This window comes from Rhagoletis zephyria, unplaced genomic scaffold (genome assembly GCF_001687245.7).
Source record: "Rhagoletis zephyria isolate East Lansing unplaced genomic scaffold, Rhagoletis_zephyria_1.1 Rzeph_scaffold_08082, whole genome shotgun sequence".
NCBI lineage: Eukaryota > Metazoa > Arthropoda > Insecta > Diptera > Tephritidae > Rhagoletis > Rhagoletis zephyria.
This window is the reverse complement of record NW_016165162.1, coordinates 3,032-14,970: the sequence shown is the minus strand read 5'-3', so window position 1 is coordinate 14,970 and position 11,939 is coordinate 3,032. Positions and strand designations below refer to the sequence as shown.

The following is an 11,939-nucleotide window of genomic DNA, read 5'->3' as shown; positions in this document are numbered from 1 at the left end:
AGATTTGCAGGCATATTGTGTATGATCCAATCTGCCACAGTTGAGACATTGCCTTAGCGGGGGAATGTAAAAGTCAATATATAATTTGGTATAATCGAAGATTATGAATTTTGGGATTTCTTTACCCGAGAAGCCGATTTTTATGGTAGTTGTTGGAATGTATGAGTCACTGTCCTGGCTTTTGCGCGTGAAGCGCCTGACTGTGGCGATGGGGACGGTAGAGATGGCATTAGCCTTTATCTCTGCCTCCTGATACCAAGTCGGAATGCCCCTCACTACTCCGTACGTCTCAACTGCAGTCTTGGGTACAAAAGCTCTTAAACCCAGAGATTTGACTTTGTCGTTAAGTACAAAGTTATTAGCTGACGCTGCATTTTTGAAGGTTATTTTATAGAGGCTTTTGCCAATGGCATAAATTAAATCAATGTCTTTGATCCTGAAGACTTTGATTTTGTCAAAAAGAGTTAAACCGTTAGTGATTCTTTCGTTATTCATGTCACCACATTGTGACGAGTCAACTTATACGAGATACACACCAGAAAAGCTTGCTGGGTACAGTGTCGTGTCATTATTGGTATTTGTGCTAACGCTGTTCGCCACCACTGTGTCTACTTGCGGTCCGTTAGTCAACTCCAATAGCGGGCTATCGGTATTCATACCTGTCCCGTTATCTAGTTGTACATCTACACTCATTTCACTTATTTCGCTAGATTTTTCGTCCCTAACCTCACTGATTACACCTGAGTCAAGATTGACTTGCACAGCTTTTGGGATTTTAACATTTTTTTAATTAAATGGGGTTCCGCACTCTTTCTAGCCCGTTTGCCCGTGGCCAAATTGGCACCCGCAAAGGCTTCGAACTCGTCAGCCGATGACGCCCTCGACGACGAGGACGCCATAGCGGCTTTGGTGTTTTTTGCTGCCGTACGCGGCAGGCTTACTTTTAATTAAAAACCAACGCACAGGAATAGTTCACCAAAAAATGTCACAACTCATAATAAAACTTGCAAAACCACTCACCTGCTATCCTTATCACGACAGGGAAGGTGTTCTTTAAAAGCCAAAGTTGACCGAAAGGCGGTCTCAAACGGAGAAACAAACGATCAAATACAATTTGCTGTAGTATTTGCTTTTATGTTCACTTCAAAAAGAAAAAGTTTTAGGTAAAGCACATTCAAATGTGCAAATGCGCAGAAAAATTTGATCCTCAAAATAACTATGTGTATGCGCCAAAACACGTCCACCGTCACTCGCTGATGAAAAGGGAATGTTATTCATTCTTTGAACAATTTTCGATTACAGACTTAAAAATTAGCGGAAACAAAGTTTTAAAATCTTCACAAATTATACTAACAGACCCTGTGGAAACAATAACTGAAGAACACAAGAAACTTATGGGTCGACTATCGATATCAACCGAACTTCAGTTGAGTTGGCAGTTGCCAAAACAATATTATAGATGGCATCTGGCAACTCTCAACCGTCAACTGAAGTTGTCACAAAGTGTGTATACTTGCAACTGCATTTTCAGGGTTGCTGTGGAGGTTAGAAGAGCGTTTTACAAGCGAATATTTAAAAGTGAGTAAAATATTTTAATTTTTAGCAGTTTTAACGTTACTAAAGTTTTGGAATGTATTTTGCTTTTGCAGAAAAGATGGTGAAAATAACTACAAAACAACAGTTTGAGATTTTGGCGCAACATATGAGCAAAATCCTTCGATTGCTCGTGGTGTACGCGCTTTTGGCGAGACAAAAGCAAATACTGAGCATGTTTGGAAGGAAATTTCTTCTAAATTAAATTGTTACGGACCGCCAACTCGTACATCCGTAGAATGGCAGAGGGTATGGATACATTTTAAAGCCAAGTTAAAAAAGAAAATGCCACATAATAGGAGGAATATATCCATCACCGGCGGCGGACCATCTGATGAAATAAGTTTGTCCGCGCTGAAGCAGGCCGCAGCGGACTTTATGCAAATGGCCATTTCGGTCGATCCGCCAGGTCCCACATTCGGAGCGATTTTACCCCAACAGCCTCAGGACACTGAAAATATTGCCTACATTGAGGAAATTAATACAATTTTAGAGGTAGAGACTGAGCAACCACAGCAAGAAACGGTGACGCCTCTTGTAGCAGTACAACTACCCAGGAGAAAGAGGGCGCAAGATATCAGATTAGACCTCCTCCAGCAACAAACAGGAACCCAGGGTGAGGTTGTTAATAAGTTGGACAAAATTGAAAGAAAGCTGTCCAGAAGAAATGATCTCTTAAAAGATATACGGGATTTTAAGAGGGAAAAATTAAAAATATTTAAGGAAGCGCATGAATTGAAAAAAATAACACCATATGCTTGTTGAAGAGCAGCATTTGAATAAAAAAATTAAACAAAAAAAACTGGAGCTCTTAGAAAAACAGATCTCCAATTTAAGTTGAGGCTTTTTACCTTTATTTATACCAATATTTTTTACTATTAAGATCAGTTGAATGAACTGCTATTTTTTTTTAGTTTTAAGAAAAGTGAATTTTGTATTTTTTGTTGTGATATAGTATTTTTTATTAAATCCAAAGAGAATTAGGTACATATATTTTGTATACTTTATCGACGGCTGAGTGGGAGATCGACCTATCTCGGCAGTCGGTTCGAAATCGCCGTATCGCAGAAAAGTTTTCAATAAAGCCCTATCTCAGATTTGATTGAAAAACGCCATATCTCATATGCAAATATATTGGGATAGGCCGTTTTTGATTCAAATTCTGAAATAGGGCGTTCTTCAATCAAATTCTGAAATAGAGTGTTATTAGGAAGTTTTCTGAGATATGGCATTTTCGAACTGGCTGCCGAGATAGGACGACCTTTTATTCAGCCTTCGATATGTGATATGTTACTTTTAAGGAAAACTGAATGAAAAGTTGAAATGAAAAAGGTTGATTTCATAGCTGAAAATGAATAAACATGAAGAACGCTAAAAAGATATAAATGTGTTGTTTACTTTTAATAAAATTGAATTTAAAATGAAATACTTTATTCAACTAAAAGATTATTTTATTAATTTAAACATTGCATTACATTATATCTTATATCAGAGGCTACGGTGTTATCATTCTCGGTTACATTTGGACTTGCAACTTCCTGCGAGATTGTCGGATCTTCCCCAGTCTGCTTTATAGTGTAAACCAATATTATACAACGCGCAACATGCATTTATTATTGACCCAGCTTTGTCAGGTTTATAGTGCAGGCCCCTTTCAGCAGAAAGACATCTAAATATAGACTTAAGGACGCCATTTGTCCGCTCTATCACATTTCGGGCTTTAGAATGGATTGTATTGTATTTTGCTTCAGGAGATTGAGGTTCCGCTGAACGAAAAGGGGTCAAAAGATGTGGTTCTAATGGAAATCCAGAATCACCTAGGTATTTTAAGGTTACATCAAAAGGTTTCATAACTATTAACGAAATACAACCTAGAAGCCAGGTGTTCGGACCAAAATCATTAGCAACCATTTGTTTCAAATCACTATTGTTCCAAATAAAAGCATCATGAGTAGATCCTTGATGTCTAGCATCAACATACCGTATCCGCATTTGGTAATCGCACATCTACAAAAAAACAAAAATGAAATGTCGTACAAAATAACCATACAAGATAACTCACCAGTAAAACATTCAAACTGAAATATCCTTTTCTGTTCATATATAAGTGGCGAACATCCTCCTTCGGTCACATTATATGCACATGTGTCCCATCTATACATCCAACAACACCAGGAAATTTCGTTTTCGAGTAAAAGAAGTTCTTGTTTTTGTATTTCTCTTCCTCGGCCATTTTTGCAGTAATCCATTGATTGCAAATTTTTTCCTCAATCAGTTGAAGCATCTCTTTTAAAACAACCGACATCGTAGGTTGCGCCAGTCCCAAATTGAAGTCATTGCCGTGAGACTTCAGAAAACTTCCTTCTGCAAAAAATCGGAGAGCTCCGCAAACTTTTATTAGCGGAGGTACTGCAGTTGAACGATGGTTCCGCCTAAAGTCATTCCTCAATGTATTTACCAAATATAATACAGCTTCTTTTGGAAGTCGGAAATATGCTTTAAATCTGAAATCAAAAACAATCACAATAAAAAGTCTTCCAAGCGTTAACTTTTGGGAAATGTTTAGTTATTGGTACAATGAATTTGTGGTGTGCAGCGGGGGGAGAGGGACCGTTGCATCTCAAACCCCACCCATTACAAAGATCACAGTCCAAACTTCTATTGTCAAAGGTATACAACATTTCTTGTGCGTATAATTCCGGCTACGCCATCCAAAGTACTTTTGCGCAGAACCCACATACAAATTTACAAAAAAGTAGAATTTCATCATTTGACTCACGTATATGTTAAAGTTTTAAAATTCCGGTGACGCGTTTGAACACCACAACTTAAAATCATTGTACAAATAACTAAAACGTATCCTAACTTTTACTTACAGTGCCGGCGGCAGCTCTAAAGGATTGGAATTATCCCTTAAATGTCGCCTGATTGATGCTGCGTTCGTACACTCCTCCTCCTCTTCAAAAAATAGTTCTATTGAACTAAGCATTGTAGCAAGACTTATTATTAAAAACTCTATATTAATAACTTTATTTCACTTTTATTTTGCGATTATTTTGCTTGTTTACAATCCTGCGCTGGTTGACGAGCTGTCAAATTTCAATAATCGATAACTTTTCAGCAACTGGCGATAGTTGCCATTCGTAATACAAATTTTCTTTTCAGTTGCGTTGCAAGCTGCCAACCGAAGCATAGTTGCGTTGCTATACATAATCGACCCATTAAACTCATGACAATTTACCATAACGACCCGATATCAGGCGGACATTGCGGAAACAAAAAACTCTATGCAAAATTACGTACAAAATACTATTGGAAAAATATGACACGCGATATTGCTAAATTTGTAAAAAGCTGTGAGAAATGTTTATTAAATAAAGTAAAACCCATTGTTTTAGACGTACGCACACTCCGAGGCCCAAACATCGACTCGGACAACTATCTTGTTGCAGCCAAGATACGCACCCGCCTCTGTGCAGCAAAAAATGTGCGCTCAAATATGCAAGGAAAGCTTAACCTCGAAAAGCTGCAATCGCAACAGACAGCCAACGCTTTCGCTACTCGACTCTCACACCTGCTCTCAGAGAGCACTCTTCAACAAACCGACATATGCGAGCAGTGGAACCACATTTCCCGCTCATTAAGTACCGCCGCCGAAGAAGTAGTCGGATTTCAGCGAGCCCGAAAGAACAACTGGTACGATGAGGAGTGTCAGGAAGCTGCAGAGAAAAAAGATGCCGCCTACAGGGCCACGCTGCGATCGGGCGCAACGCGCGCTATGTGGGACCGCTATAGGGATTTGAAGAGGGAAGCGAGACGTATTTGCCGCAACAAGAAGAGAGAGGCAGAAATACGTGAGTGCGAAGAGCTTGAAATGCTGGCCGACAGGAGGAATGCCCGAAAATTTTACCAGAGAGTTAGGCGACTTACGGAAGGTTTAAAGACCGGGGCGCACTCCTGTAAGAACAATAATGGCGACCTAGTAACTGATGTCCAGAGCGTACTTAAATTATGGAGGGAACACTTTTCCGCCCTACTAAATGGTAGCAGCACGGAAAGTTGTGGAGAAGAAGAACCCGAGCCCGCAGTCGATGATGACGGAGTCGACGTTCCACCGCCTGACTATGACGAGGTACGTATAGCAATAACGCGGCTGAAAAACAACAAAGCTGCTGGAGCTGACAGCCTGCCAGCTGAGCTATTCAAGTACGGCGGCGAGGAGTTGATAAGGTGCATGCATCAACTCTTGTGCAGAATATGGTCAGATGAACGCATGCCCGACGACTGGAATTTAAGTGTGCTCTGCCCAATCCACAAGAAAGGTGACCCCGCCATTCGCGCCAACTACCGCGGGATCAGCCTTCTAAGCATAGGTTACAAGGTCTTATCGAGCGTATTGTGTGAAAGACTGAAGCCCACCGTCAATGAACTGATTGGGCCTTATCAGTGTGGCTTTAGACCTGGCAAATCCACCATAGACCAGGTATTCACAATACGCCAAATCTTGGAAAAGACCCGCGAGAAAAGGATCGACACTCACCACCTATTTGTCGACTTTAAAGCCGCTTTTGACAGCACTAAAAGGAGTTGCCTATACGCCGCTATGTCTGAATTTGGCATCCCCTCAAAACTCATACGGCTGTGTAAAATGACGTTGAGCAATACCACCAGCTCCGTCAGAATTGGAAAAGACCTCTCCGAGCCGTTCGCCACAAAACGGGGTTTCAGACAGGGCGACTCCCTTTCATGTGACTTCTTTAATCTGATGTTGGAGAAGATAATAAGAGCTGCAGAACTGAACCGCTCAGGAACAATTTACTACAAGAGCGTGCAATTGCTGGCTTATGCCGATGACATCGACATCATCGCTAACAAAAACCGCGAAGTCTGTTCTGCCTTTTCCAAGTTGGATAGGGAAGCAAAGCGCATGGGTCTGGTGGTAAACGAGGACAAGACGAAGTATCTCCTGTCATCAAACAAACAGTCAGCACATTCGCGCCTTGGCACCCACGTCACTGTTGACAGTTACAATTTCGAGAAAGTAGAGAATTTCGTTTACTTGGGAACCAGCATTAACACCGATAATAATGTCAGCATTGAAATCCAACGTAGAATCACTCTTGCCAACAAGTGCTACTTTGGACTGAGTAGGCAATTCAGGAGTAAAGTCCTCTCTCGACGTACGAAAACCACGCTCTATAAGTCACTCATCATGCCCGTGCTGGTATATGGCGCAGAAGCATGGACAATGACAACATCCGATGAGGCGGCTCTTGGGGTGTTTGAGAGAAAGATTTTGCGGAAGATTTACGGTCCTTTACGCGTTGGCGACGGCGAGTACCGCAGACGATAGAACGATGAGCTGTGTGAGCTTTACAACGATATGGACATAGTGCTGCGTGTTAAAATACAGCGGCTTCGCTGGCTTGGTCATGTCGTTCGAATGGACACCGACGCTCCAGCTCTGAAAGTATTCAACTCGGAACCCGATGCTGGTAGCAGAGGAAGAGGGAGGCCCCCACTGCGATGGAAAGATCAGGTGGAGAAGGACTTGGCTTCACTTGGCGTTTCCAATTGGCGGCAGTTGGCACAGAGGAGAAACGACTGGCATGCTTTGCTGAACTCGGCCCGATCGCTTAGCCGGTTACAGCGCCAAAAAAAAAAAATAAATAAGAAAGAAAATTTAGTAGGTACTAACCCCAACGCCTTGCAAACCCCTTGATGTTGTAGTTATAGACACAATAGGGCACTTGCCTGAGTCCATTAATGGCAATAGGTTCGCAGTAACCATTATATGCGACTTAAGCAAATATTTAGTAACAATAGGCACACCGGATAAAAGCGCAAAAACAATACCTTCTGCAATTTTTTTAACATACGGCATTATGAACACTATAAAATCCGATTTGGGCACCGAGTTTAAAAATGAACTTTTTTCCGAATTAACCAAACTTTTAAAAATACAGCACAATTTCCCGACAGCACATCACCACGAAACAGTTGGTACTATTGAACGAAACCACCGTGTCTTTAATGAATATTTACACGCTTATTTAAATGAAACTTGGTCGGATTGGGACGTTTATTTGAAATACTTCACATTTTTGCACAATACAACAAGTTCTGTATTTGATAAGAAACTTTCACCATTTGAATTAGTATTCCATAGAAAAGCAATTTTAGCAACCGAATTACAAAATGTAAAAATTGATCCGATATATAACATTGATAATTATTCGAAATAAATCAAATGCAGAATGCAAAAATCACACGCGCTTGCGAAAGAACTAATTAACAAACACAAAATTCGGAACCAAACGGTATATAACAAGACCACGCGTCCGTTAATAGTTAATTTAAATGATACAGTCTTAGTTCAAAAGGGACCACGCGATAAACATACAAACATATATGAAGGTCCATACGTCATAACAAATGTTGACGGAGTCAACGTAACAATTTTCGATAAAATCAGAAAACAAGAAAAAACCGAATACATAAAGTAAATTAATTAAAACTTTTTATTGCATTAAAATGTTTAGAATCAAATTTTGAATTATATTCAAACAAAATGTTCAAAAAGTTGTACACATACGTACATATATGCATAAGTCTTTTATACATATAAGCAAAACCAAATACTAACTAAGTAATATGAACTGACGGACGAGGTCCAGAGGTTCATCAAGCAATCTCTGGACCCGTCAGCCTGACTGGCCCTGAACGACATTCACAGGGAGTCAGTCTCGAGTTATGTAGACTCTAGACCTGTGAATGCCGTTCACCGTTCGAATGCACACCACCACCGGACATAGACGAGACGGAGCTTCATCTGCCTCGGGAGACAGGAACAACAATAGCCCAACTTCGCTCTGGCTACTGCAGCAGGTTAAACTCCTACCTAAGTAGAGAGCGGAGAGACCCCACATGACTCGAAACATCTCTTCGCATGCCCGGAAAATCCGACAACCCTAACGGCTTTGTCCTTGCGGACCGATCCGATAGAGGCTGCACGCTTCCTAGGGCTGCCGTTAGTGGAACTTGACAACGACTGACATATCAACCGATCTGGGCGGGGTTGTTGTAGCCGCTACAACAACAACAACAACAACAAAGTAAAACACACATCGATGTTTTATAAGCTGAATTGCAAATTTTTCAAACTAAAGTTTTCTATAAGAAAATAATTTTGAAATGAATTTATAACAAAAAATTTATTTCCATTTTGACATAGTCAATTAATATGTAATTGTTTACATTTTATGAAATATACTCATGAGCTGCAGTTATTTATCATACAACATAAGCTATATATATGTAAATTTGATAGATACTTATTAATAATTAAATTTAGTAGTAATAACTAAGTATATACACTAGATTTTAATTAAAATGTTGCATAACTAAATTGTTGTGAACGAACGTATGTAACGGGAAAGAATACTCCTTACGCTCTTTCAAAGTCGTTCCTTCAAAACAATTTAAAGTTTTTAGTATCCATTAGGGGTAAGAAGAATATGGCAAAATTGGTCACCTTGCCAAATTCTTCTTTCCAAGGAGGGTGATGTAATGCGATCAAGCATACAAATTTGCAACCCTACAAAATTACCTAATATGAATCCGCCCTATTACATATATAAACTTACGATATTCAAAATGCAACTCTGTTGTATTGAACAATAGCAGCTAGGTTTAATATTGAACTTAAAAAATAAATTAGCGTCACTCTTTACGCGCATTTTATAACGAGAAGACGTATTCATTTTAATTTTTAATATTTTTGGCGGATTGATGGCTACCAGCGTTGGCCGGCAACAGAGCTGGCGCAGGTACAGGTACGCCTGTAGGGAGGTTTGCTGCTGGTTGTGCCGTTTGGCTTGAGCAGCAGGGAGCCACATAGCTTGTGGTCCCGATGAGACCTAAGACCAGAGCAGGTTCTTAGGTGACTCCATCCGTTGCATGAATTGCACCTAACCGAAGTGGAGTTTGGATGGAGTCGATTCTGGCAAACACAGCGGACGTTTCTGGTCCGGGGTTGGGCTCAACACCCGCCAGGAGAAGAAGGATGCGGAGCAATCCCGCTGCAAGAAGTTGCTCTATGGACGAACAATTATTGAAGGGTATCGCCGATCTAAGCGGGGTTAGGTCGCCGAAACAACAGCCCTTGGTCGGGTAAAACCCTAGTCATTCCGGTACGTAGAACCGGCTGTCTGGGGGATGTAGAAAATAGATAGTTTGTTCCAATATTCTTCGCACAAAATCTGTGGGACTGTCAAACTACAATATTACTCTCTCAAATGAGAGTAAAAGAGGAACAGCTACAGAAGTGTACGGGAACGAAAAAAGCACAAATATTTCGTTGTTTACTTCCATCTTTGATCGCACCGCGTTCTGTGTTTGTTTACAAATGCAACCCTGCCTATCGTTTGACACTTTTCATGAACTTGCAGGAAGAAAAACTTCGGGCAAAATCCTGTAACTTCTAACTGGGAAGAGTTGCTCTCTTACTCGCTCAAAAGTGTTCCCAGTAAGAGAAGTTCTTGCGTACGGGAACGACTTCCTGTAATTTCATACACTTTCTTACTGTGTCCTAGTGGACTGGAACAAACTAAGAAATTGCTCGGCTACATCATGGCGTGCAATCAAACGACAAGCTGGACGCCGCACACCACAAGCCCTTTATGTGTTTACAGCTTAAAGAAGCAATAAAAAATGAAAATAATACGGTTTATAGGTGTGTTTTATAGCGTCGAGAAGTATGGCAGCACACATTTGCTCTTACTGTCGGGCATTGTTATCTCTGTTTGTTTGTGAAAACTGTTAAAATGCGCGAACGAATTTATAAACGGATTTTAAATAATTAATTGATGAATATATATATATATATTAAGAGCAGGGACGTGAACCGGATGAAAAACTTGGTCGGTTCGGTTCAGCGGTTCGAACCGTTGTTGCACTTTTGGGTTGGTTCGTCAAACGGTTCGAAAAACAAAAAAAAAAATACGCGCAAGTTTAAATTTTCCTATATCATATAAAACTATATTTTTATATATATTTACAGTCATCGACTAACTCTCGTGGCGAACGGTAGTGTTTCAATAGACTTGTCTGCGTGTACCCATTTTCTTAGTACAGTTATATACCAACAACCACATTTAGTCAATAGACTTGTTTTCATATTTGCTTTTGCAAGTGAACCACGTGTCTAATCGAAAGTACAAAGTAACCTTACCTTACCATGCCCATCGGGGCTACAATGCAGGGAACAACAGGTTCGCTGCCTTATCATCCAGCCCTAAATGAAAGAAAAGACCTTCAGCAAATCTCGCGGAAGATTTTCCAGAGCTTCCCGATTTAAGCAAATCAACTGCTAACCCTAAATATGTTGTCGTAGCTGCCGCTAACGACCAAAAACCCCTATCACACTATTCCTGTTTTGCAGTTCAAAAATCCTAAAATGTTATAAGCAAGGATATAGAGAAAATCTCTGAGCTTAGAGATGGTAACTTTCTTCTCCTTGTCAAAGACAAGCGTGCCGCAGAAAAGTTCATCTCCTCCAAAAAACTTCCCGGAATATGTGAAATAAACTGTAAATATCATGAAAACCTCAGTTTCGTTAAAGGGACCATATTCGCTCCGTTCTTAAAGTCGCTCCCTGATGAAGAAATCGTCAAAGAACTAGCTGTAGAAGGTGTTGTGAACGTTTTCAAATTCTCTAGAATGATAGACAACAAAAAAACGCCAAGCGGTGTAATCCTACTTACTTTTGATGTGTTCAAATTGCCAGAAACTATTAACATCTCATGGTATAAGGTTAAGATAAGGGAGTACTTCCCAAATCCCATGCGATGCAAATCGTGCCAGCTTTTAGGCCACACAACCAAACATTGCAGGAACGCTCCATTATGCCAAATCTGTAGTTTACCCCCTCATTCAAACATAGAATGCACTCGCATTAGCTAGTGAAGAGCACCCATAATTTCAACAAATGTCCCAAATTTCTGCAGCAGAAAGAGATCTTAAAAATAAAAACGCAACGTAAGTGTACGTTGAATCAAGCAAAAGAGTTTTACTCTGCCCAGTTTCCTACACCCTCGTATCCATTTCCTTCGCTGGCATCACGTCCAGTAATACAACTAAAAACTATTCATCTACAAATTCAAATACTACCAACAACTCGATAACTCACCAACAAGATCATAATACTACAACTAATTTTTCACCGTCTTCCTCCCATTTAAACGACAAATCTTTCAACTACCCACCCGTTTGCCCTCAAACCCCAATTCAGCCTACATCGAACTCCATAACTTCTTCGCCCCCTACTGTACATAAAAAACCCATTA

At 40.3% G+C, this 11,939-nt stretch overlaps 2 protein-coding genes and 1 pseudogene across 2 annotated transcripts; 1 reads left to right on the top strand and 2 right to left on the bottom strand.

The window, feature by feature from the left end:
• Positions 1-493: 493 nt before the first annotated feature.
• On the top strand, positions 494-2,286 carry LOC108374742 (uncharacterized; the record flags this gene model as incomplete). Its single annotated transcript, XM_017630752.1, has 2 exons — positions 494-649; positions 1,750-2,286. Coding segments are annotated over exons 1-2 (693 nt in total), but the record flags the coding sequence as incomplete, so codon positions are not given.
• A 761-nt stretch (positions 2,287-3,047) lies between these two features.
• LOC108374743 (putative nuclease HARBI1) lies at positions 3,048-3,745 on the bottom strand (annotated as a pseudogene).
• Positions 3,697-4,952, bottom strand: LOC108374744 (uncharacterized). The gene is made up of 2 exons (XM_017630753.1): positions 4,470-4,952; positions 3,697-4,097 (listed from the first exon to the last, which is right to left on the bottom strand). Exons 1-2 carry the CDS (start codon positions 4,580-4,582, stop codon positions 3,722-3,724), a joined length of 489 nt encoding a protein of 162 aa, XP_017486242.1. The 5' UTR covers positions 4,583-4,952; the 3' UTR covers positions 3,697-3,721.
• Between the last annotated feature and the right edge of the window lie 6,987 nt (positions 4,953-11,939).

Excerpts from the sequence above, each read along its gene's own strand:
- LOC108374744 (XM_017630753.1), bottom strand. The coding sequence starts at position 4,582 with ATGCTTAGTTCAATAGAACTATTTTTTGAAGAGGAGGAGGAGTGTACG. Across the intron at positions 4,098-4,469 it reads TTAGAGCTGCCGCCGGCACT|ATTTAAAGCATATTTCCGAC; the intron begins GTAAGTAAAAGT and ends TTTTGATTTCAG.